This window comes from Panthera tigris, chromosome A2 (assembly GCF_018350195.1).
Source record: "Panthera tigris isolate Pti1 chromosome A2, P.tigris_Pti1_mat1.1, whole genome shotgun sequence".
Lineage (NCBI taxonomy): Eukaryota > Metazoa > Chordata > Mammalia > Carnivora > Felidae > Panthera > Panthera tigris.
This window is the reverse complement of record NC_056661.1, coordinates 73,152,275-73,179,510: the sequence shown is the minus strand read 5'-3', so window position 1 is coordinate 73,179,510 and position 27,236 is coordinate 73,152,275. Positions and strand designations below refer to the sequence as shown.

The following is a 27,236-nucleotide window of genomic DNA, read 5'->3' as shown; positions in this document are numbered from 1 at the left end:
CACCCAGGTGCCCTTATTCTTGCCCGTTTATTGTTTACTGTCCATTTTCACCTTTAAAATGTAAGCTCTGTGAGGTCACGAACTTGTTGTTACTGCCAGAATCTATGACAATGCCTGGAACATAACAGGCACTCAAACATTGGTTGACTGAATGCAGATGTACATTTATATGTGTTAAAACAACTAGATCGTAGGTCAGTTCAGTGAAACTGCAAATAAATTTAGAGAAAAGAAATAATTATGTTTTTTTCCCCTTGTGTACAACCGATTTGTTGGTTGATTTATTGACTATTCAATTTAGTTTAGTTTGTATAGAATTGGATTTATGAACCTGATCCTACTGACTGACATTAACACTACTGATATTTCTTTTTGAAGCTTACTTGGTGTTTTAGCTGCTGTTCCATAGAGTGTATATTACAGTGTAGTTTTGCTTTGTTTTCTTCATATTTGACCCCTAAATGGAAGTGAACACAAAGAAAGAGTCAGCTGTGAAATTAATGAAGGAATGCAAAAATCCTCAAATTCCTCTAAAACAGATCTCTAATAAGATATTTCACAGGGATCCTGGGTGGCTCAGTCGATTACACATCAGACTCTTGGTTTCAGCTCAGGTCATGGTTTCATGAGTTTGAGCCCCTTGCTTGGGATTGTCTCGCTCTCTCCCTCTCTCTCAGCCCCTCTCCTGCTCATGCTGTCTCGGTTTCTCTCAAGTAAATAAAGTTTAAAAAGTATTAAAAAAAGATTTTATACACATGCATGCATACACAAACACACAATCCCAGTTTTTCAAGAAATGAACTATATTTCTTTGGGGAGAAAAGGCCTCCTTTATTTAAGTTTTTTCTTTTAGAGAAAGCATTCTATTTTATTTTTTTTAATGCCTGATTCTTTTTATTTGTTTACAAAATGTACAATGATCAGCTAGTTCTCTAGGTTCTGAGTCCTTTCAAGCTGCTCTGACAAAATATCACAGACTGGGGTGGAAAGCATTTCATTTTAGAAGGATTATGTCTTATTCTGAAATAGCCAATGCTTGCTAAAAATTTCTTTATACTATAAAAAGCCATACAATCTTCTATAGTTTAAGATGTCAAATTATTCTCGGTTACTGGTTGTTGTTTTTTTCCCCTGTAACTTAAATACCTTTAAAAATGTACTGTTCTTTTTTTCTAGAAAATTCCTGGGGTGCCTGGTTTGCTCGGTTGGTTAAGTGTCCGACTTCCGACTTGGGCTCAGATCATGATCTCACAGTTTGTGAGTTCAAGCCCTGCATCGGGCTCTGTGCTGATAGCTTGGAGCCTGGAGCCTGCTTCGGATTCTGTTGTCTCCCTATCTCTCTGACCCTCCTGTGCTCATGCTCTGTCTCTCTGTCTCTCAAAAATAAATAAACATTGAAAAAAAATTAAAAAAAAAGAAAACTCCTTTAAAAAATTTAACACATTTATATTTAATGATTCTTTACTTTTCATAGGATAAAAAGCAAATACTTGCTTTAAACTTCGAAAGAGAATAGTAATAGAGACGTCCTTCAGTTTGAACTCATCCATAAATTGCAATAGAAAAGAACAATAGCAGGAGGCTTAAAGATGTGATTTTATTTTTTCTTCATTCTATGAAAGAGTTAAAAAAAAAAACAGGCTGAATTGTCTGCTTATAATCTGTAGGTTTGCATATTTTCTCTTATTTGCAATCTAGTTTTCCCCTGATGTTTTCTTTTGATCATCAGTCGGAGATTTTCTCATCTAAAAAATTATATGTTGGGATTACATAGACTGAGGAATGAGGATGCATGTGTATTACCCTTTTGGTGGTGAGGAAGTCTCAGCACCTAGTTTGTTTGGGAGTGAAGATTTTTTTTTTTTAACATTTATTTTTGAGAGAGAGAGAGGGACAGAGAGTGTGAGTGGGGGAGGAGCAGAGAGAGAGAGGGAGACACAGAATGTGAAGCAGGCTCCAGGCTCTGAGCATGGAGCCTGATGTGGGGCTCAGACCCACAAACTGTGAGACCATGACCTGAACCCAAGTCGGATGCTTAACCAACTGAGCCACCCAGGTGCCCAAGAGTGAGGATTCCTAATGGTCAGCAGTTCTTATTATAGAGGCTGGTCATTATTATCATGTTTCTAAACTGTCCAGTATATACAACCAGAATTTGAATAAGTTATGTTTATTTAGCATTTTCTTCAACCAAATTACTTGTTTATGTTGACCCCTTTGATATTGTCAATATCATTTTGAGCTGTATCCACTCTTGTTTCACATTGCAGAGGAAGAAGATTATTATAGTTTATCTATATATAGCACTGGTACTCCTGGAAATGTAATACTGAGTTGATTTGTAAACACCGAAAATGCCAGAGAAATGTCAACAAGTTGGAAACATCCCAAAGAAATGTGAAAAAAAAATCCTTTTTTTAAGACCAGGAGGAAAGACTAAAGTAAATATAAACAGTTTATTTAAATGTTGTAGGACAAAAAGGACATTTACCAATATAGAAAGGGATTATACATTGGGGTGTTTTGTAATATTATTTGTATCATGTATGGGTTTTATTTACCTTTTTCAAATTCCTCTCAATTGGAGGATGCTCGTGCTTGGCTACTGCACCTTCTGCAAACTTCAGGCTAGGGATGGGGTCCTAGTCTTCTTGCTGTCCATCCCCACATCTAGTGTTTGGTTCCACAACTTAGGCCAACACTCACTCCACTTCTAAAATCTCTGCACAAACTCTCTCTTTCCCGTGCTTCTAGCTATAGTCATTCTGGTCTTGTCTCTCTTTTGCCATATTATCCTGGAACTTTGACCCTCACAGTTGTCTTGTCAAGTCCCCATGCCTGTCATTATCTTGAACTGTTTTAACACCTTCATTGAATGGTCCCAGGAATTAGGAATCTGGGTTTGAACGTTCATCCTGTCATTCAGTTTAACATAAGACAAGTTGTCTACATTAATTTTCTCCTTTAAAAGACAGAGAAAACATCTTGTTAAAATGGTGGTTGTAAAGTGGTCAAGTGATGGTAGAAGCATCACATGAATTACATGGGAAACCATGCTCAGTGCCTGTTCTATAGTCATCTTTTAGGTAGTGACAGTTAATTTGGTTCATCAAACCAACTGATATGTCTGCATTTTATATTTTGTGTAACATAAAGATTCCATTTTGGTATGTATTCTCTGATTGCATCTTCCACACCACAAATATCTTCACCTTATTATCCCTCTTAATCTTTTAAACCCATCTTCCTATTCATTTAGTCATTCACCTTTCTTTTACTTCATTTCCCTTGGCTACTGTCTGTAACTAAGAAGTAGGATGATGGGTCTCTGCACTTTGTCAGTTCTGAACTTGAGGTAGCCTATGCTCTAGAAATTGTTTTCATCTGGGTGGTAGTCTCTATCCCTACTTTGGGGAGTTTTAAAATGACATGCGATTGTTATTGGCACTTAGTACTTAGGGTAGGGATGAGTAAACATCCTTAATCTATGGATGGGCTCATGAATCTAAAATTCTCCCTCCAAGGGTGCCTGGGTGGTCCAGTTGGGTAATTGTCCTACTGTTGATTTCAGCTTAGGTCATGATCTCACGGTTTGTGGGTTTGTGAGATCGAGCCCCGTGTCAGGCTCTGTGCTGACAGTTCATAGCCTGCTTGGGATTCTCTCCCTCTCTCTCTGCCCTTTCCCCACTTGTGTACACACACACACTCTCTCTCTCTCTCTCAAAATAAATAAATAAATAAATAAATAAATAAACACTAAAAATATCTTAAAAAATAAATAAAATTCTCCCTGTAAAATGCCAGTAGTGCCCCTATTGAAAGCACTAGTCTGTTTCCAGGGCTTTTATTCATCATTTATAACCTGGTTCCTTTCTTACTTTTTTAGGCTACATTTGTCACTTCTTTCTCTATGTACCTGTATAATTTTCATTATGCTGTTAACTGTATGTCTCTCTGTCTTTAGAATATAAGTGGCTTGGGGCGCCTGGGTGGCTCGGTTGGTTAAGCGTCTGACTTCAGCTCAGGTCATGATCTCACGGTCCGTGAGTTCGAGCCCCGCGTCGGGCTCTGTGCTGACAGCTCAGAGCCTGGATCCTGTTTCAGATTCTGTGTCTCCCTCTCTCTCTGCCCCTCCCCTGTTCATACTCTGTCTCTCCCTGTCTCAAAAATAAACGTTAAAAAAAAATTAAAAAAAAAAAAGAATATAAGTGGCTTAATTCAGGGAGAGTGTCTTTGGAACACTTACTTTTGTATGCCTAGAGTACAATACAGATCTCCTACATAGTTGGTACTCACTGACTGTTACATATGAATTTGGAATCTCTCATTGTTTCAGGAAGGATCATTTTCCATTTGATAAAAAGAGGTTGGTAAAGTGTAGCAACATCTATGGCATTTGAGTTTCCATCTGAAGTCCTTTCTTTTTTAAAATTAATTTTGAGAGAGAGAGAGAGAGAGACAGAGAGAGAGACAGAGAGAGAGAGAGAACGAGTGGTTGGGGGTGGGGGCAGAGAGAGAGGGGGACAGAAGATCTGAAGCTCTGTGCTGACAGCTGACAGCCTGATGTGGGGCTTGAACTCACGAACCACAAGATCATGACCTGAGCCAAAGTTGGACGCATAACTGACTGAGTCCCTCAGGAGCCCCCACTCCCTCACGCTTTTTTTTAAATGTTTTTTTATATTTTGACAGAGACAGAGACAGTGCAAGAGGGGGAGGAGCAGAGAGAGAGGGAAACACAGAATCCGAAGCAGGCTCCAGAGCTGTCAGCACAGAACCTGATGCGGGGCTCAAACCATGGGCTGCAAGATCATGACACTTCACCAACTGAGCCACCCAGGCTCCCCTAAAGTTCTTTAAGAGACATGAAAATAAAAAGAATATCTTTCCTATTGGGTAGATCACATAAACATCTCATACTCAGAAAATGAGAATAAAGAATTTGGGGGTTGTGACTGTTTGGAAAAATACGGTAAAAATATTTGAAAACATGTACAGCTTGAAGTAAGGATTAAAAAACATTTAAATAAGTTTATTTCTTTTTTTTTTTTTTTTTTTTTTTAAATTTTTTTTTTTAACATTTATTTATTTTTGAGACAGAGAGAGACAGAGCATGAACGGGGGAGGGGCAGAGAGAGAGGGAGACACAGAATCGGAAACAGGCTCCAGGCTCCGAGCCATCAGCCCAGAGCCCGACGCGGGGCTCGAACTCACAGACCGCGAGATCGTGACCTGGCTGAAGTCGGACGCCTAACCGACTGCGCCACCCAGGCGCCCCTAAATAAGTTTATTTCTAATGTTTTTGTTTTTTGAATCTTATAATAGAAAAATCTTCCCCCTCCTTTTTTTTTTTCTATCTCACTAAATGGTTGCTTTTGAGAGCGTTGTGTTCATTTTGAGTCATCATGCTTTGAAAAAGTGTTATAATCAGAGAAGATCCTGAAAAGAATGGCCAAAATTATCCCAGGGATATAAAATAGTGTTTTTTTTTTTTTTCAATGAAAGCCTATAGGGACTGGATTTGTTTACCTGAGATAGGGCAAAGAAATAATTTGATTTCTATTTTCATCTATTTTTGGGGAGAGAATGTAGAATAGTTATTTTCATTGCTCAAAGAATAATGAACAAGAGAAAACGTGCTCACATCAGAGAGGAGATTTTAGTTAGCTAAATGAAGGGTATTGAACAGTGCAGTGCATGAAGAAGAAGGTCATGCCATTTCTACTAGTTTGGTGGAAAGACACTGGGCTTTGAGACAGGAACCATAGTCCCACTTAACATCTCTGAACCTCATTGTTTTCATTGGTAAAAATGAGAGTACTAACACGTCCTGAAAGATGTCCTCAGATACCATATATTTTCACTCTTATGTGGATCCTGAGAAACTTAACAGAAGACCATGGGGGAGGGGAAGGAAAATAAAAAAGGTTAGAGAGGGAGGGAGCCAAACCATAAGAGACTCTTAAAAACTGAGAATAAACTGAGGGTTGATGGGGGGTGGGAAGGAGGGGAGGGTGGGTGATGGGCATTGAGGAGGGCACCTGTTGGGGTGAGCACTGGGTGTTGTATGGAAACCAATTTGACAATGAATTTCATATTAAAAAAAATCCCAATGCTGGGGGAAAGATGTCCTCAGATTAAATGACATAATGTGTAGTCAAGCACCTGGGAAATAACGCTAGCTCCTGTTCCCTTTCTGGCGCATGCCTGGTATGTACTAGGTAGTCAGTAACTGTTCTTATTCCTCTGGAGATCCTTAAGGAGAGGAGGATAAGCATCTGTACTGGAAAATTTAGAAATGCACCCGTCTAAAGGTAGTGAGGTAGGCCCAATGCCCTTTTGAGAGTTTTTATATCTTTAGGAGTCTTTATTTACTGCTCTATTTGGAAACCAAGTAATAGATTGTTCTTAAGTTCTTTTGTGGGAAAGATTTACCAGTCAAGGATGTATGTAGTGTTTGATTCATACTTCATTATACACTGTAAAAAGAAAGATGCAGAGTGTCTTGAATTACCTTTTGAACCATAAAGAATTTTGATGGAAAGTTAATGAGAGCTTGAATTCTGAGTTAGCATCTTCCCTAGGACATTGGACTGTAGGGCAGATCACAATGTATATTTTGCACCCTGGCATTTTTACCTATGTGAGATCAGGGTAAAGTGCTAAAAAGGAGGAGTTAAGAGGGTCCTTAAAGGGGAGTATGCAGCCTTGAGGAAATAAGATTTAGCTTGGTTAGTCTTAGTTCTGAACCACCTTCTTTTCACGCATTGTTATCCCTCTGGCTGGGGGTCAGACACCATAACCCTGCTTAGCTGTAACTGAGGAATAGTTTCCACATTTACTTTTGAGAAGGAAGTTTAATTTTCTTTCTTTTACTACATGTTCAGAGAGGAATAGACACCTGCACTTTTGGCATGAAAAGTTCTAAAATATTAGGAGGAATGATATTTAAGTCTGTGCAAACACAATAGCTTTCAGTAGAGTCAAATGTGATTTTAGTCAAATGCTAGAAGTAGTGTTTCCCTTTGTATATTGAGGATAAGCCAGTGCAAAAAATATTAAATACTTGGTTTATAGTCAGAGTCACTGGAAAAGAATTTTGAATTTTTCAGAAAGCTCACAGTGGTGTGAGTAAATTACAATTCCTCTCCTGATGAGTAAGGGATGTTGAAGAACTTTCACTACAGAAGAGGGTTAAGAACTGCAGCTTGTACCCTTTTGTGTCCTCAGTGTTCCTTCTATAATGTATTGCCAGTTTTCCTCTTGGCCAGTTGTGAGCCTTGATTTCTATTCTGCTAACAATTATTGTGTAATAATTCACCCTAGAACCTAATGACTTCCAACAAGAGCAATTATTATATTAACTCTCATAGTTTCCATGGTTCAGGAAATGGGGAAGGGCTTAGCTGCGTGGTTCTGGCATGGGGTTTTCTCAAGTAATTGTAGTCAAAGCAGGAGCAGTGGGGGCTGGAGCGTCTTGCGGCTGCCAGGCACCTCTCCGTGTAATCTCAGGGCTTCTTCGTGTGGACCGTTTACATGGGGGCTCAGGGCTCTACTTGCACAAGTGTTCCAGTAAACACGGCAAAGGCCCCATTCCATATATGTTTTGTGCTGTAGTAGTTGTGGAAGTTATGCTCTAACCCTTCTGCAACTTTTTATTTGGTTCTGAGCATGTCACAAGACCATCCAGATTCAAGGATCAGGAAGTGGCAAAGTACTTTCAATCTTTCTATAATCTTTCCACTTTGTGGAGAAATCTATAAGTAACAATGGACTTTTCATAGCATTGATTGATCTTTTCTTGGCTTTGCCTGTGGCAAAAATCAATTATGGACTAAGCTTTAATGATCTCAGTATCAGCCTTCTCTACTGTTAGTGTCTGAACCTAATCACCAAAGAAGGAAGCAGGATGGAAGGAACAAAGCAGATTATCTCTTGACACATTAAATAGCAATTTTGAGCAGGTAAAAAGGATATGTTACCACCATTTATTCTTCATCTTTTAGAACTTGTATCTTAATGACTTGATAATCCATTTGGATAAAACAAATGCACAGTCATAGGGAGCAGAAAGATAAATGTTTCCTTATGTGCTGATGGCTTATTATTGTGCACCACCAAATTTGGCCTTAATATGCTTCTGGTTCTACCTAATTTTTGTCCTGACTAAACAACTAAAGTAATTGTTTTCACTGGATTATTTCATGCTTTTATTTGGCTTAACCTAGCAATTCCATGCATGTGGAGGGTTCAGGAAGAATTGTACTGGATAAGTCGTAATACTGATGTAAAAGATTTCTCTACAAGAAGTGATTGCATTCAAAGTACATAGTGTGCATCTTTGAGACATCATTCATTGATGGGAAATGAAATTAAATGAAGTAGGTACAAATCATAGGATAGGAAAAGCCCTCAAGACTTCATCTGTTTAACACAGGAAACAACAGATGTGGGAAAAGGGGAATTTCTTACACTTTTGGTGGGAATGCATACTGGTGCAGGCACTGTGGAAAACAGTATGGAGGTTCCTCAAAAAGTTAAAAATAGAACTACCCTATTGCACTATTAGGTATTGCAAAGGATACAACAATATTGATTCAAAAGGGCACATGCACTCCAGTGTTTATAGCAGCATTATCAACAATAGCCAAATTATGGAAAGGGCCCAACTGTCCATCAACTGATTAATGGATAAAGAAGATCACACACACACACACACACACACACACACACACACACACACAGACACACACACACAGTGGTATATTACCCTTACCATGATGAGGACTGAGTAATGTGTAGAATTGTTGAATCACTATATGGTATACCTGTAACTAATATAACACTGTATGTTAATTAAACTGGAATTAAAATTTAAAAAACTTCATAAAAGAAAAACATTGACTTTTAGATTTGACTTTGCTTCTTTCTGATGCATTAGCACAGAAAGCGCTAACACAGAAACTATTCTTGAAGAACAACATGGAAAGAAGTAAAAAAAACTTTCCAAATTATTTCTTAGGCCATCCCTTAAAATGTCAGAATTCCCTAACCATCCATTCCATTTTCTCCCAGTCTTACCCTATTTAAACTATGATATTTTGGGCATCTCACAGTGGGAGTTAACTTAAAATGATTTAGATGGTATTTAATCACTGGATAAGAAAATATTATAATTGGTGTGTTAAACATTTTTGAAAATTTTTAATTTTGTCTACTTTTTATTTTGGAGTCATTAATCCATCCAATGAATGGATTTTTACAGTTTTTTTCTGAAAAATGTGTGGTTTACATTTTTCACACTGACAAAATCATATTTCTTTGTAAGTGCATTGGATTGTTTGCAGTTCACTTGAATCGCATAGAACAAATGATCTCACATGGGGACTGATTACTGAAGTTGTAGAAATGACAAATCAACTCACATCTTTGAAAGTTTTGGGCTCTAGTGATTGCCTGAAGAAAAGATGATGAACTGGAATTAGAATAATGTATGGAGGCAAGATGGTAGTGAAAAGAACAGAAGCTTTAGGGTCAGAATTCCTGCGTCCTAGTCCGAGTTGTACCCGATGCTCTCTGTGATTTTGACAAGTTCATTTATCATCTATATCCTTCCTTCATAATCTGTAAAATGGAGATAATATTGGTACTTACAGAATTGTTGTGGAAAGCTAAATGTAACTTTAACATAGTTAAAGTACCTTGAAAAGCAGGAAGTTTCATACAGCATTGTAGACCTGCAGGAGACCTGAAGAGAGCTTCTTACTAGCTTACTAAATACAAGATAGTTAAGAATCCAAACCTGCTCATGAAGCCCTAGGAATATAGCTGAATGCAGTAATGTGGTAGAGGCAGTGGATTCGAGGCCACTTGCCTGGGGTCTTGTTTTGACTCAGCTACTAAATGATTGTAACGTGTTCTTCAGTTCCTTGTCCTTCACAAGGATTGCTTACTTCGAAGGATTGTGCAAAGAGTTGGTTAGTTATTTTTGAGAGAGGGAGAAAGAGCACAAGTAGGGGAGGGGCAGAGAGAGAGGAGGAATAGAGGATCCTAAGTGGACTCTGCTGACAGCAAGAGCCTGATGCAAGGGCTTGAACTCATAAACTGTGAGATCATGACCTGATCCTAATACTTAACCTACTGAGCCATCCAGGTGCCCCTTAGAAACTGTTTTTTTTTTTTAAGTTTATTTTTATTTATTTTGAGAGAGAGAGAGAGAGAGAGAAAGCAGGGGTGAGGCAGAAAGAGAGGGAGACAGAATCCCAAGTGGGCTCCGTGCCACCAGTGCAGAGCCCGATGTAGGGCTTGTATGTATGTGTGTGTGTGACAACCGTGAGATCATGACCTGAGCCTAAGTTAAGTGTCGTACGCTCAGCCGACTGAGCCACCCAGGCACACCTAGATACTGGTTTTAAAGTGCACTATAAGAATGTTATATTCTGTAAATTTAATACCTCTAAGTTATATTTTTAATGTTTAGAAGTACAAAAACCTTTAATTCATTACCAGAAAGAAATTTCCTAACAGGTAATGAAGCATTCACAAGCAGCCAGAGAATGGCACAAATTGGTTTGTTACATTTACCCTTGAGCTGCCTATCTGGTGTGGACTCTCTGATCTTCTCTCCCTTCTCAGTTTCTCTTCTCCTCCCTTCCTTCTGGGGTCCCAGTTTGTTGTGACTTTGGCTTCTGACTTGTGCTTTGTTGAGGCTGAGATGGAGATGTGTTGGCTTGAAACTTCAAGTCTTTCAGGATGTGATGAAGAAAGTTCCAGTCTCCAGGTGAAACATCTAAAGATTTTTCTCCTGTTGGTACCATCCACCCCTAAAAGCCTAGCTTTAATGCATTTCGATGCAAAAACAACATTTTCTCTTTCTTACTGGGTATCTGTTTGCTAGTAAGTAGCATCGACTGATCTCTTAGCAACTACACACTTTCCTGCTTTTCTGCCTTCGCTGATAGGGGACTGAGCCATGAGATCCTTTTAACTTCTAAAAAGATGTGATTTAGGTTGGAGGAGTCAGTGAGGCACATAGGTGATAGATTTTGCTGTGCCTTTTTACAGGTGAGAAAGTGAAAGCATGGAGGAGTTGGATCTATAGCTCTGAGTTCAGTGTTTCAGCCACTACATAGATTTTCTCTTCATGTAAGGGAAATAGTACTTTGTAGAAATTTATATGTGGATGTCACTATCAGCAGATTTTTAGCTTCAGTGAGTGGTTTGGGTACAGTGTGTATTTAGAACAGAAGGTTTGGATACTGTGTGGTTTCAGTGCCTGCACCCATGAAATGTGGGGGCAGTGACCGTGGTGACTGACTGTATTCTTGTGCCCTGGAAGACTTGTTTGATCTGAATATATCATAGTTTGTTGTTGTTGTTGTTGTGCGCCATGTTGCCCTTTGTACTAAAGATATTTTTCCTACTAGTTGGGGCTCTAAGTCATACTTGCAGTGTTTTTCGTAATCAAAATATTACCTTCATATTAAGAAAGTTAATTGCATGTTGATTATTTTCCCAAGTTAATTCAATTAAAATTTTTTAAAATGTTTATTTATTTTCGAGAGACAGAGACAGAGACAGAGACATAGAGACAGAGAGAGAGGGAGACACAGAATCTGAAGCAGGCTCCAGGCTCTGAGTTGTCAGTACAGAGCCTGATGTGGGGCTTGAACTCACGGAATGTGAGATCATGACCCGAGCTGAAGTCTGGTGCTTAACTGACTGAGCCATCCAGTTGTCTCCCCCTCAGATTAATTTAATTTTAACCTCTCTTTTTGTTTGATCAGTAATCAAAGTCTAAGAATTCAAATTTCTAAGGATCTCTGGCATCAACCCATTCCCTCTGTCCTTAATTGAGGTTCTCTCTATGGCTCTTTCCCTTGGACTATTGCTAAATGTTTCTGATGGATCTCCTAGCCCCACACCAAGTATCTTATAAAAAGTCACATTTGTGTATAAAGTGCTTTTATACACCTTTTCTTATTTAATTCTCATACCTTGTGATGAAGTAGATTTTATCATTACCCGCCTTTGACAATTGGGAAAAAATTAGAATGGCTAAGAACTTTCCAGAGTAATGGTGGAAGAATTCATATTTTAGAAAATAGGTCACTGAAAAAATTCATGTGCCCCAAGGTAGAAACAAAATTTTCTGTAGATTACATTAGTATAATGAATGACTCAGTATGAAATAAATGTATGACATACAGACACAGATACATTTAAGGATAACTTTTTATTTTGGAAATGAAGCCAAGTACTTAAAAAAAAGTTTTAACATTTTTGTTGTTTTATGAAATAATTAGGTTGAGTAATATAACTAAGGAGAAAAATGCTTGGTGACTCCTTAAATTCATGCCACTTTATTGAACACCTTCCAGAATTGATTTACAGTTTCTTATGTACTTTTTTTTTGACCAAACAAGGTTTTAAATAATAACTTAGAAAATCACATGATTTTTCTTTCTTCCACCCTCCCTTCTTTCCTTTAAAAAATTTATTTGGTAACCTCTGAAAGTTGTGGGGATATGGAGAAATAAATGAAAATATTACATAGCCTTAAATCATGTATGGAAGATAATCTTTTTTAAAATTCTTAATTTAGGACACTGTGATGTAAAGGAAACAAAATGACCTTTTAGGTTTTTTTTTTTTTTTTTTCCCTTCTCTAGTTTGCATTATTAAGAAACATAAAAACACTAAAACATTTCTACCACTTAAAATTGTCATATTTATTTTTTAAAGAAATAATTCAGGTTTTACTTTTCAACTTTTTAAACTTTGAAGCAGTTTTATACTTATAAGAAAAGTTGCAAAAATAGTACAGTGAGTTCCTATACCTTTTACCAATACCCTTACCTATACCGTATAACCTTCAACCCATACCCTTCACCATTTGTAATGTTTTTACAAAACCATAGTATGATGATCAAAACTAAGACATTCACACTGGTGCAGGACTATTACCTAAACTATACTCCAGTTTAGTCAGATTTCGCTAGTTATTTATTTATTTGTAACTAATGCTCAGGTTTTACTTTTGAATTGCATGAATGAATGGGGATGAGAGAGCTTAAGAAAACAACACTGGTAACAGTTGAGGATGCAAAAATACATGAATGGATGTAGAAAGTGAATAACTGGGAAGACAGTATTTCTAACATATACATATACATATACATATACATATACATATACATATACATATACATATACATATACATATACATATACAACATATCAGTTTAGATCCACTTCTTCCAAACAATGATGATGGATGGAATTCTAGTGCATATTGCTTAACAAGATCAGTTAATTACCCATTTTTTCCTCAAATGTGTTTTGGCTAAGTGTTATAAGCTATTATCTATTAAAAAGGTTTTTTAGGGGCACCTGGGTGACTCAGTTGGTTGAGCATTTGACTTCAGCCTAGGTCATGATCTCGCCGTTGGTGAGTTTGAGCCCCACGTCGGGCTCTGTGCTGCCTGCTCAGAGCCTGGAGCCTGCTTCGGATTTTGTGTCTCCCTCTCTCTCTGCCTCTCCCCGACTCATGCTGTGTCTCTCTCAAAAATAAAACATTTTTTTAAACGTTTATTTATTTTTGAGAGAGAGACACACACACACAGAGAGTTAAAGCGGGGTAGGGGCAGAGAGAGAGGGAGACAAAGGATCTGAAGCAGGCTCCAGGCTTCCAGCTGTCAGTCAGCACAGAGCCGGACTTGGGGCTTGAACTCAGGAACTGTGAGATCATGACCCAAGCCAAAGTTGGACGCTTAACTGACTGAGTCACCCAGGTGCCCCTAAATTCCTATATCTATTGACATGCAGAGATAACACCACCCCATTTATCCCAAATTTCAGGAGGAGAGACACATTGTTTTGTATTGTCAAGGCAATAGGGCTGGAGCTCTGGATGTGGAAGGGGAGTTTCATACTTTGTATGTACACAGTCCCCGCTCTGATTCTGTTAGATTGCACCTGGGAATACTTAGTCATTTCACAGCCACAGTGTGCTTCTCTGTGGGATTTCCTGCTTACTAAATGGTATTTTATTGGCACTTCCTTATTTCTCTGGCATGCTGACAATTCTTCAATGACAGGAATATGATTATAAGGGATTTCCAAAGTATGAGCATAGCCACCTCTGAATTATACTGGAAGATGAGTGGTACATCCTTAGCTATTGCTACCAAAGAGCTTTGAATGAAATGTAGCTTCTCGAGTTTCCACTAAATACATGTCCTTTTAGCAGGCCTTTAAAAAGACTTTTTAAAAACTTTATTTCCAATGACTTTTTTCTGTTTTGTTTAATTATCAGCATTATAATGGTATTTAAAAAGTGAAACAGCTTTATGAACACATAATTCATAGGCCATATGATTCACTCATTTAAGGTGTACAAGTCGATGGTTTTATATTCACAGAGTTCTGCATCCTTCACCACAACCAATTTAAGGCATTTTCATCTAGGGGCGCCTGGGTGGCTCAGTTGGTTAAGTGTTCGACTTTGGCTCAGGTCATGATCTCCCGGTTTTTCGGTTCGAGCCCCAAGTCGAGCTCTGTGCTGACAGCTCAGAGCCTGGAGCCTGCTTAAGATTCTGTGTCTCCCTCTCTCTCTGCCTCTCCCCCACTCGCATTCTGTCTCTTTCTCAAAAAGAAATAAACATTAAAAAAATGTTTTTAAAACATTTTCATCTTTTAAAAGGAACCCCAAACTCATTAGCAGCACTTCCTATTCCACTTCCTGTCAGACCCTGGCTCTACTTTTTGTCTCTATGGATTTGCCTATTCTAGACATTTCACAAAAATAGTATCATATAATATGTGGCCTTTTGGGACTGGCTTCTGTCACTTAGTGTAAAGTCTTAGCATGTATCGGTACTTCATTTCTTTTTATTGCCTAACATATCCCATTGTGTGGCCATCCCACAATTTATTCACTTATTGGTTGATGGACAGTTGGGTTACTTCCACTCTTAGGCCAAGATGAATAATGCTGCTATGAATTGCACACTGAGTTTTTTGTGAAGACGTATGTTTTCATTCTTTTGGGTATGTTCCTGGAAGTCCAATTGCCGGGTCATAAGGTAGCTTTATGTTTAACTCTTTAAGGAAATGCCAGACTGTTTTCCACAGTGAGCACGCCATTTGCAATCCCATCAGCGCTGTATAAGAATTTTGATTTTTCCACATCCTTGCTAACACTTGCTATTATCTTTTTCATGACAGCCATTCTAGTTAGTGTAATATGGCATTTCATTGTGGTTTTCATTTACATTTCCCTGATAGCTATGGATGTTGAACATCTTTTCATGTGCTTATTGGCTATCTGTACATCTTGTTTTTGAGTGTGTAAACACTCTGCTCATTTGAAACTTGGGTTGTCTTTTTATTGTTGGGTTGTATGTTTATTGTGGTTTTCATTTGCATTTCCCTGATGGCTAGTGATGTTGAACATCTTTTTTCATGTGCTTAATGGCCATTTGTGTATCTTCTTTGGAGAAATGTCTGTTTTGCCCACTTTGCTCATTTAAAAAGTGGGTTATTTGCCTTCTTATTATTGAGTTGTAAATTATTGAGTTTCTTTATAAATTCTACGCATTTTTAAGTTGATGATGTTTCATTTATCTATTTTTATCTTTTGTTGCTATTGATGTCATAACTAAGAGATCATAGCCAAATTTACAATCATGAGAGTTTATGGCTATATTTTTTTCTGTTGTATAGTTTTAGCCCTTATGTTTAGGTCTATGATCCATTTAGAGTTAATTTTTTTTTTTTTTTATGTGGTGTAAGGAGGGATTCCAACTTCATTCTTTTGCACTACCATTTTTTGAAAAGACTACTCTTTCCCCATTGAATTATCTTGGTATGGGGGGTACTTGTGATGAGCACTGGGTGTTGTATGTAAGTGATGAATCACTGAATTCTACTCCTGAAACCAATATTGTACTGTATGTTAACTAAATATAATTTAAAAAAATGAATTGAAAATAAATCTGAAAACTTCCATTGTCTGTATATCTGTCTTGTTTTAATACCATGCTGCCTTATTTACAGTAGCATTGCAGTAAGTTTTGAAATTGGGAAGTCTGAATCGTCCAACTTTATTCTTCTTTTTCTAGATTTTTTTGGCTATTGTCCCTGGTATTTTCATATGGATTATAAGATTAGATATTATTCTACAAAAAAAGGCATCTAGGATTTTAGTAGGTGAAATTGCATTGAATGTGTAGATCAATTTGGGGAGTATTGCCATATTAACAATATAAAGTCTTCTGATTCATGACAGTGGGATGTCTTTCCTTTTATTTAGGTCTTTAATTCCTTTCTTTTCAGAATGTAAGTTTGTTACATTTATTCCTAAGTATTTTATTCATATTGATGGTATTGTAAGTGGAATTTTTTTCTTAATATAATTTTTAGTTTATTTATTGTTACTGTGTAGAAATACAATAGATTTTTTATATTGCCTGTATCTTGCAAACTTGCTGAACTCATTTATTAGTTCTAAGAGTTTTTTAGTGGGTTTCTAAGCATTTTCTGTATATATGATTATGTCATCTGCAAATATAGTTTTACTTCTTTCTTTCCAGTCTAGATTCCTTTTATTTCTTTTTCTCTCTTTTTAAAAAAAATTTTTTTTAACGTTTATTTATTTTTGAGACAGAGAGAGACAGAGCATGAACAGGGGAGGGTCAGAGAGAGAGAGAGAGAGGGAGACACAGAATCTGAAACAGGCTTCAGGCTCTGAGCTGTCAGCACAGAGCCCGACACGGGGCTTGAATTCACGAACCGCGAGATCATGACCTGAGCTGAAGTCGGACGCTTAACCAACTGAGCCACCAGGCGCCTCTCTTTTTCTCTCTTAATTGCACTGGCTACAACCTGCAGTGCAATGTTGAAGGGATGAGAGCAGGCATCCTTCTCTTATTCCTGATATTAGAAGGAAAACATTCTGTTTTTCATATTTACTTATGATATGTCCTCTGTCTTTTTCACATATGTCCTGTATGAGATTGAAGAAGTTCACTTCTCTTCCTAGTGTGTTGAGTATTTCAACATGAAGGGTGTTGAATTTTATCAATGCTTTATTTGCCCCTGTTGAGATGATCATTTTGCATTTTTCCTTTATTTTAATGATTTGGTCTGTTTTATTGATTGATTTTCAAATGTTAGATCAACCTTGTTCCTGAGAAAATTGATCCCAATTGCTCTTGGTGTATAATCCTTTTGTATATTGCCAGATTGAATCTGCTAGTATTTGGTTGAGAATTTTTTTTGTGTTTATATTCATAAGAGATATTGGTCTGTATAGTTTTATTTTCTTTTGATGTCTTTGTGTGGCTTGACCTCAGTATATTACTAGCCTCAAAGAATAAGCTGAGAAGGGTTCTCTTTCAGTTTTTGGAGGCATTTATTACGAATTAATATTAACTCTTCTTTAAATGCTTGGTAGACAATTCTTTAAATGCTTAGCTGTTATTTTGAGATAGTTCTTCTTTTAAATACAGGTATGTACAGCTGTAAGTTGCTCTCAAATACTGCTTTAGCTGCATCTCATAAATTTTGGTATGTTTACCTTTATTTTCATTTGTCTTGAAGCATTTTCTTTCCTTTTTTAAAAAAATTTTATTTGAGTATAGTTGGCCCACAATGTTACATTATTTTCAGGTGTACAAGATAGTGATTCCACATGTTTATATGTTATGCTATCCTCACCACAGATGTAGCTACCATCTGCATCATAGAACACTGTTCCAATACCATTGACTATATTCTTTGTGCTGTGCCTTTTATTCCCATGACTAATTTATTCCATAACTGGAAGCCACCTCTCTTCACCATTTTCCCTAGCCCCCACCTTCCATCCCTCTGGCAACCATCAAACAAAGTCTGTTTCTGCTTTTTGTTTGTTATTTCATTTGTTTTTTAGATTCTACATATAAACAAAATTGTATGGTATTTGTCTTTCTCTGACTTATTTCACTTAGCGTAATACCCTCCAGGTCTATCTGGGCTGTCTCAAATGGATGTATCTCACCCTTTTTTATGACAATGTAATATTTCAGTGTGTGTGTGCGTGTGTGTGTGTGTGTGTGTGTGTGTACATGTACAAATATACCACATATTCCTTATCCATTTGTTTCTCTCTGTTTTTTTGAAAAATTTTAACATTTATTCATTTTTGAGAGACAGAGTGCAAGCAGGGGAGGGGCAGAGAGAGACAGGGAGACACAGAATCCGAAGCAGGCTCTAGGCTCTGAGCTGTCAACACAGAGCCTGATGCAAGGCTCGAACTCATGAACTGTGAGATCTTGACCTGAGCTGAGGTTGGTCGCCTAACTGACTGAGCCACCCAGGCACCCCGTCCATTTGGCTCTTGATGGACTCTTAGGTTGCTTCCATAACTTGGCTATTGTAAGTAAGGCTGCAACAAACATAGGGGTATATACATCTTTTTGAATTAGTGTTTTTGTTTTTTTGGGGGTAAATAGCCAGTAGTGGAATTATTGGATCATATGGTCTTTCTATTTTTAATTTTTTGAGGAACTCTTATATTGTTTCCACAGTATGGAGTGTACCAGTTTACATTCCCACCAACAGAGCACAAAAGTTCCTTTTTTCTCCATGTCTTTGGCAATACTTGTTATTTCTTATCTTTTTGATGTCAGCCATTCTGACAGGTGTAAGGTGATATCTCATTGTGGTCTTAATTTCTGTTTCTCTGGTGATTGGTGATGTTGAGAATCTTTCCATGTGTCTGTTGGCCATCTATAGGTCTTCTATGGAAAAATTTCTATTCAGGTTCTGTGCCCATTTTTAATCAGATTTTTTTTTTTTTTGGTATTGAGTTGTGTAAATCCTTTACATATTTTGGATCTTAACCCTTTATTGGATTTATCATTTGCAAATATCTTTTCCCATTCACTAGGTTGCATTTTTGTTTTGTTGATGGTTTCTTTCACTGTGAAAGAACTTTTTATTTTGATGTAGTCCCAATAGTTTATTTTTGTTTTTTTCCCTTGCTTTAGGAGACATATTTAGAAAACTATTGCTATAGTTCATGTTAGAGAAATGACTGCCTGTGTTCTCTTGTAGGTTTTCTATGGTTTCATGTCTTACATTTGGGTCTTTAATCTATTTTGAGTTATTTTTGTGTATGGTGTTAGAAAGTGGTTCAGTTTCATTCTTTTACATGTAGCTGTCTAGTTTTCCCAGTACCATTTATGAAGAGACTGTCTTTTCCTCATTGTGTATTCTTGCCTCCTTTGTAATAGATTAATTGACCATATAATTGTGGGTTTATTTTGGGTTCTCTGTTCTGTTCTGTTGATCTATGTGTCTATTTTTGTGCCAGTACCATACTGTTTTGATCACTACAGCTTTGTAATATAACTTGAAGTCAGAATTGTGAGGCTTCCAGCTTTGTTTTTCTTTTTCAAGGTTGCTTTGACTATTTGGGGACTTGTGTGGTTCCATACAAATTTTAGGATTGTTGTAGTTTTATGAAAAATGCTGTTGGTATTTTGATAGAGATTGCATTGAATCTGTAGATTGCTTTTGGGTAGTATGCACATTTTTAAGATTAATTCATCTAATCCATGAGCATGACATATATTTCCATTTGTTTGTGTCATCTTCAATTTCTTTCATCGATGTTTTATAGTTTTCAAAGTACAGGACTTTCACCTTCTTCTTTAAGTTTATTCCTAGGTATTTTATTCTTTTTGGTATACTTGTAAATGGAGTTATTTTCTTAATTTCTCTTTCGTTATTAGTATATAGAATGATACTGACTTCTGGGTATTAATTTTGTATCCTGAAATTTTACTGAATTCATTTACTCAGTAAATAATAGTTTTTTTGGTGGAGTCTAGGATTTTCTATGTGTAGTACAATGTTGTCTGTAAATAGAGCTAGGTTAAACTTTACCTATATGGATGCCTCTTATTCATCTTGAAGTATTTTCTAATTTCTTATGTGATTTTCTTTGTTGCTTATTGGTATATTGGGATTATGTTGTTTACTGTGCACATATTTTTGAGTTTCCAAAATATGCCTCTGTTAGTGATTCTAATTTTATTCAGTTGTTATCTGAGAACATATTTTGTGTGAACTCACTACTTTTAAGTTTATTTTAGCTTGTCTTATTGCCTATGATATGATCTGTCCTAGAGAATGTTCCATGTGCACTTGAGAAGAATGTGTGTTTTGTTGTTGTTGCATGAAGTGTTTTATAGTCATTTAAATATAGATGTATTTGGTTTATGGTGTTGTTCAAATCTCTTCTTTCTTTTCTGATATTCTCTCTAGTTGTTCTATTCACTATTTGTATTTGAGTATTGAAACCTGCTATTATACCTGACGTGTCTGTTTCTCTTTTCAAATATGTCACTTTTTGCTTTTTATATTTTGGCAGCTCTGTTTTGGGTGCATATATGTTTATAATTATTATATCTTCCCAGTGCCATGGCCCCATTTTCCTTATAAAATCTTTTATTTTCTCTAGTGACTTTTTTTGGTTTGTTTAAAATCTATTTTGTCTGATAGTAGTATAGCCACTCCAGTATTTTTATGGCTATTGTTTGCAAGATCTGTTTTTCCCCATGCTTTCTTTTTATTTTCAGCCAATTTGTATCTTTGAATCTAAAGCGTGTTAGTAAGCTTGTTTCACTTAGTGTTTCACTAAAATTATCTGGCACAAATTGTCACTTTTAAGAGTGATAATGTTGTTTCTGTAGATGAGTTCATGTTTATTTAATGTCCATACATTTAATACTATTATTCTGGATAACATAATGATATTTTTAGAATATTAATCAGGTGAAGTCTCCCCCTTTCAATAAGTTTATATATAAGTTAAAAGATTTATTATCTACTTTATTCCTATTGGTCTGAGAAGCATAGCAGATAAAATATGAGTACATTATTTTATAGTGAGGAAATGTGTCCATAAACTTAGATTTGAACTTGTCTCTCATTTTTAAAAAATTTTTTTTAAACGTTTATTTTTAATTTTTGAGACAGAGAGAGACAGAGCATGAACGGGGGAGGGGCAGAGAGAGAGGGAGACACAGAATTGGAAGCAGGCTCTAGCCTCTGAGCCATCAGCCCAGAGCCCAGCGTGGGGCTCGAACTCCGACCGCGAGATTGTGACCTGAGCTGAAGTCAGACGCTTAACCGACTGAGCCACCCAGGCGCCCCTTGTCTCTCATTTTTTAACATAATAAATAATTTTAAATCCCAGTGACAAATTTAATTTAAAATTTACTGATTTTATTCTTTTTGGTACAATTGTAAATAGAGTTATTTTCTTAATTTCTCTTTCTACTATTTTGGTGTTAGTACATAGAATGCTACAAAACTACAAGTTTTTCCAATCATAATAGTTAGAAAACAGCTAGAAGTTGCCAATTTTCATTGCTATATCTTTCTTGAAATGGTGTTGAAAAGCAAAAAAAAAAAAAAAAAAGTTTAGTCATTAAATATTCTCATTTACTTGCTTTTAACATTATTTAGTACTCTTATAAGGTGATTGACAGATTATGTATGGGTTGCAGAAAAGGGAAAACTAGCTTCTGAAAATGGTTGAATAACAGCTGGAATTAATGAATAAGGAAGTGATTGAATAAATGCATCAACCAGATGAAATGTAGGTTTTTTTAGGTATTCTGTGTAATGAAAGGCTTAACAGAATTCAAGGTAGTGAAAAATAAGAACTCTATGATGTTACAATGACTGATAATAATGTAAATGATAGTGTTAGCTCATTTTTATCTGGTACTTATTGTTTGCCAGGCACAGTTCTAGTATCTGTATGTATAGGTCAAGGATTGGATTATCAAAACCGACTGACATCAGTTGAAGATGTTAATCAGTATTAAGCTTTACTTGTAATTTTAAGGGTACAAGGAACCAAAAGGCACAGGAAAATCAGACTGAGGTCTTGAACATTGAGAGAGGCTTGCTTTCTTCCCACAATAGACAAAATTCTCAATCCCAGAGCAGTAGGTACTATACCTAATGAAGTACATGGGTTACCTCATACAGTAGGGAACATTGCAGGCTGTGAAATGTTACATTTTATACTTTGATAATGCATAGCTGGTGTCCCATCCCTTATAAACCTATAGATTCTAGGCTTGTTTATCATAGTAATTCTAAGCCAGGAATAATCTGCTTTTAAAAGCCTTCTATGGATAAGTATTACTTTTTTTTTTAAGCAAATACCATTAGTATATTTGCCAGTAATTAGCATGCTTATAAGGAGAATAGCCCAGGTCTTCTGCCTTTTTTCCTGGAAGAGCCTCCTACCCAACAGGAAAAAAAAAATGCTCTTTTTCATTACCAATAGATTAACTCATTTAAATTCAAATTTAATTATTTATTTTGTTACTATAAACAGGTAAAATATATTAAGAAGGCACCTGGGTGGCTCAGTCAGTTCATTGTCCGACTTCGGCTCAGGTCATGATTTTGCTGTTCCTGAGTTCGGTCCCCGTATCAGGCTCTGTGCTGACAGCTCGGAGCCTGTAGCCTGCTTCAGATTCTGTGTCTCCCTCTCTCTCTGCCCCTCCCACACTCATGTTCTCTCTCTCTCTCAAAAATAAATAAACATTAAATTTTTTTTTTTTTAAAAAGAAGGAACTTCAGACACATTTAAAAAATATTTTATCTTATTTGGTTTGGTTTAGTTTGGTTGGTAGGAGATGGAGTGAGAAATACAGTAAATGTATATTCTCACCACCAACAGGTATCCACAGTAGCAGCTTGTTGGTTTTTCTCTTGTGTGTGTGCATGCACAAGTCATATACAGTTCTTTCTTCTGTTTGATCTTAGAATATTTGAGAAATCATCTGATGGTTTCAATTTTCAATTTTCTCTGTTTTTCTCACCCCAACCCTCAATCAGGATGGAGATCCAGTTCGTCCAGGAGTGGCCATGACTGATCTTGCTACTGGCCTGTATGCATATGGAGCCATTATGGCTGGATTGATACAAAGATATAAAACTGGGAAAGGACTGTTCATTGATTGCAACCTGCTGTCATCTCAGGTATCAATCCAAAAAGCATTCTAGATTGTGCTGTAAAGACGTGTATCTGGGTCATACTCTTTCATATCAAATTTTATGGTCACATGTGCAAAAATAAAAACAACAGAAAAAAACCCACAAACAACAACAACAAAAGCTATTTTGTTTTGATATAGTTAATTATTGTCATCTTAAAATAAGTGGGCCATGAAGATTTTGTTGTAATAGGCATTGCTGTTGAATTAGAATTTTAAGGACTGTTTATATTAGAATGAGTGTGACAAGAGTGAGACAAGAGTACGTTTGGTTCTATTTTATTGTCACATGAGCTCTGTAACTTCTTTTGACCAGAGTTTCTTCACCTTTTTTGTACTGTAGACCCCTTGTGTACTCTGGTGAAGTCTATGGACCTTTTCTTAGAATTATATTTCTAAATGCATAAAATGATATACTTAGGATTGCAAGGGAAGCCAATTATATTGAAATATAGTTATTTCAATGTAAAAACCAATTTTGTGTTATAATAACATATCGTTTTTTTTATTAACACATTAAACCATAAGATCTATTATTGGGTCTAGTAACTACTACAATTTTGAGGAAATGTTGAACATAAATGATGCTTTAAGATACCTACAATAACTATAATATGATATGAAAATAGGTATAATATTTATTGGTGATCAAGCCATAGGTACTACTAATCTCCTGTGGTTTGCTGCTTATACTCGTAATTGAAGAAAATGCTAAATTTTATCTAGGAGTTGGGTGGAAATAAAGATCTAATTTTTTCTGTTCAGGTTAATTAGTTGCCAGAATTCTTTCCATGGACTCCGGAGTAAGAACCCTTGGTTTAGACAGTTATCAGTTATGTTATGCCAAATACTAAACTGGTAGAATAAAAGAGTTAACTAACTCTCACATTGACATTTTGCCTCCTTTTTATTGGAGCAGACCCAGGTGCTGTACCATAGGTGGACGTTGATTTGGAACAGATAATTTTTCGGGAATAGAATAAAAAAGAAAATAGTTTAATTTGTGCAAGGAGATATTTTACCGTGAGAAAAATTACTTTATAGATGGAGATCTCAGTTAGGAATTTCAGATTTAAATGGCATACACGGGAGACTAATAAAGTTGGAAAACTGCTTTGGAGATATTTTCTCTTAGACAAAATTGAGGAATTATCTAGAGGTAAGAAAAATATCAAATGGTTGCAGGTGAATTACAATGTCTGGAGTTTCAACATTAGCTTTGAGTTACAGTGAGCATTTTAATGGTTAAATAAAAGGGTAAAATAATTCTCTCCAAATGAATGAATGGTCTTTTGAATAGAAAAACACAGATGTTAGTTATGGGAAGAAGCTGAAAGCCTTTTTCTTCCCTCCTCTAATTTAATAGCTGTAAGGAACCTGATGTAGGTTAAGTGACTGTTTACAAGTTACACATTCAATAAGTATGGAAGACATGAAGGTTTCATGGGTGTTTGACCTGTCTGATCACAGAGGGTCCTAGGCTTAAAGTCCTTAAGACTCCTGAACTGTACTTAGACTGCTTTACTTATATGTCAATGATAATTAGCTTTGGAAGAAATTCTCCTGTAGAGTATTATAGAGTTTAATTCTCTTCCATCACCTAATGCAATGATTCACAACTCAGAGGTGTGTGGGTCCCTGGAGATGGGAGTGGAGGGGGGTGGTATGACTGGTAGGGCTGTTTCGAAGTGAGGGTACAGTAAGTCCAAACTCATGCATGCATACACACATATACACATTCCAGTCATTTTGGGTATGTGTCTGTGTTTGTTGTTCATGCTATTTCCTAAGACTGTAAGTTCCCTGAATGCAGGAATGTTTGTTCCTGTTTACAGTGGTAACCTAATAGCGTATCCCAGTATTTGTCAAATAGCAGTCTCTCCCAGTCTTTTGAGATCAGTCGGGGACCCACTGTTACCAGTAGGTATGTCACACAGCCTTTAGGTTTGCTACGAAAGATTAGAAAAAGGTAGAAAACCATTGAATTAGAATAAGTACTTAATAAACAACTTATGATGAAATGATGTGTTTTCAGTAAACTAGGTAGCAGTGATTTAGCTGTAGCTGATGGTGCTGTAGTTAACCTAGTCAAAGTTTGCTAACATTATTTGTGTATTTAAGACTCATTAACTATCTTTTTTAAAATTGAGGTAAAATTGGGGCACCTGAGTGACTCAGTCGCTTAAGCATCCAACTTCAGCTCAGGTCATGATCTCGCTGTTTGTGGGTTCAAGCCCTGTGTCAGGCTGTGTGCTGACAGCTCAGAGCCTGGAGCCTCCTTCAGATTCTGTGTGTGTGTCTCTCTCTGCCCTTCCCCCGCTCTCGCTCTCTCTCTCTCAAAAATAAATGAACTGAGGTAAAACTGATATATAACATTATATTAAGTTCAGTTGTACAACATAATGATTTGATATTTGTATACATTGCAAAACGCTCACCACGTCTGGTTAACATCGGTTGATTTTGTTTTCTCAGGGTGAGAACTTTCCCCATCTACTCTCTTAGCAGCTTTCAAATATGTGGTAGAGTATTACTAGTTATAGTCACCATGTTGTACATTACATCCCTATGACTTATTTATTTTATAACTGGAAATTTGTACCTTTTGACCCCCTTCACCCGTTTTACCCACCCTCTGCCTCTCACAATCAGCAATCTATTCTCTGTATTATGAGCTCAGTATTTTTTTTTAAGTAAAAAAAAGTCTTCTAGATTCCAAAAATAAGTGAGATTATGCTGTATTTGTTTTTCTCTGTCTGGCTTATTTTACTTAATGCCCTCAAGGTCCATCCATGTGATTGCAAATGACAGGATTTCCTTCTTTTTTTTTTTTTTTTTATGGCTGAATAACATTCCATTGTGTGTGTGTATATGTATCACATTATTTTTATCCATTCATCCACCGATGAACACTTAGCTTGTTTACATACCTTGACTGTTGTCCTTACCTTTTACCTTTTATGATAAAAAAATTGATTAAGTCTAATTTTAGAGCTATGGACTTTCACATCTACTATTTTATTTTTATTATTTTTATTATTTTATTTTATTATATTTTTGAGAGAGAGAGAGAGTGTGAGCCTGGGAAAGGGGCAGAGGGAGAGAAAGAGAGAATCTTAAGCAGGCTCCATGCTCAGTGTGGAGCCTGATGTGGGGCTCGATCCCATGGCCTGGGATCATGACCCAAGCTGAAACCAAGAGTCAGATGCTCAACCAACTGAGCCACCCAGGTGCCCCATGTTTACTATTCTATATGATCTTCATAATTATCACCTGAGGTAGGTAGGGCAGGAATTTTTATTCCTATTTTACTTATAAGGAAACTGAAGTAGGAGAGGTTGATCTGCTTGAACAAAGAGTCACAGCAAGAATTTGGTTTCCGATATCCTGGCTGGTTCTCTTTTCCCTGCTTCATAAAGGCTAGATTTTTAGCACTGAGGGACAGGCAAGATCCAGCTTTCCTACACTGGGGCTTCAGAGGAGAAGGCAAATTTAGTAAGAGGCAGAGGAAGCAAAAGAGCACTCAGTAACAAGGGAAAACATAACAGGACTGGCTCCCCTGCCCCCCAACCTGCATGCCAAGAGTCAGAATAAGATAGTGCAACAAGGTGGCCCCTCTGGATCATTATCTAATCATGTTTAGATCCAGTGAATGAAAACTATCATGGAATTTAACCCGATGGACCAGTGTTTCTGTTGAAATGTGAGAATTTTGAGAAAAACAGCATTTGGAGTCATGGACACCTGGATTTTTTTATGCACTCTGGCCAATTGAGGGCTCACTGTGCCCCAGGCTCTGTGGTCGCTAGGTTGGAGTGCAAAGTGACACCTCAGTCCAAGGTTTAATACAAGAGGCAGCTGTGTCAGAAAGGAGAGTCTAAGGTGTGGTTTTCTAACAGGGCCTTGGAACATGGTTGGACCAAGGTAGTTAAGGGCCTTGTATGTTATGCTTCGGAATCTGGATTTTAACCTCCCAAGGCCTCTGTTTCTCTACCTACAAATTCTGTTGGTGATGGTCTTTTCAACCAAAGACTACGTCTGCTTGGGTACATGCTATAGTTGCCATGTGCTGAATAACCTCTGGGCTGTGGACAACGTTTGAGTTGCAGAGGGCAGTGGTACAGACACTATTTTTTGTTGAAGGCTGTCTGAGGTGCCAGGCAG

The 27,236-nt window shown here is 36.9% G+C and overlaps 1 protein-coding gene across 7 annotated transcripts in view; it reads left to right on the top strand.

Annotated features, from left to right (window-relative positions):
• SUGCT (succinyl-CoA:glutarate-CoA transferase) overlaps window positions 1–27,236 on the top strand; it is a 746,174-nt gene that overhangs the window by 114,646 nt on the left and 604,292 nt on the right. For 5 of the 7 annotated variants that reach the window (XM_042963765.1, XM_042963760.1, XM_042963775.1 and 2 more), the window contains one exon: window positions 22,915–23,058. The exons of the other annotated variants lie outside the window; for them this stretch is intronic. In XM_042963765.1, coding sequence (XP_042819699.1) covers window positions 22,915–23,058 — 144 coding nt within the window. The remainder of the gene's footprint in view (window positions 1–22,914; window positions 23,059–27,236) is intronic. 7 annotated transcript variants of the gene reach the window in all.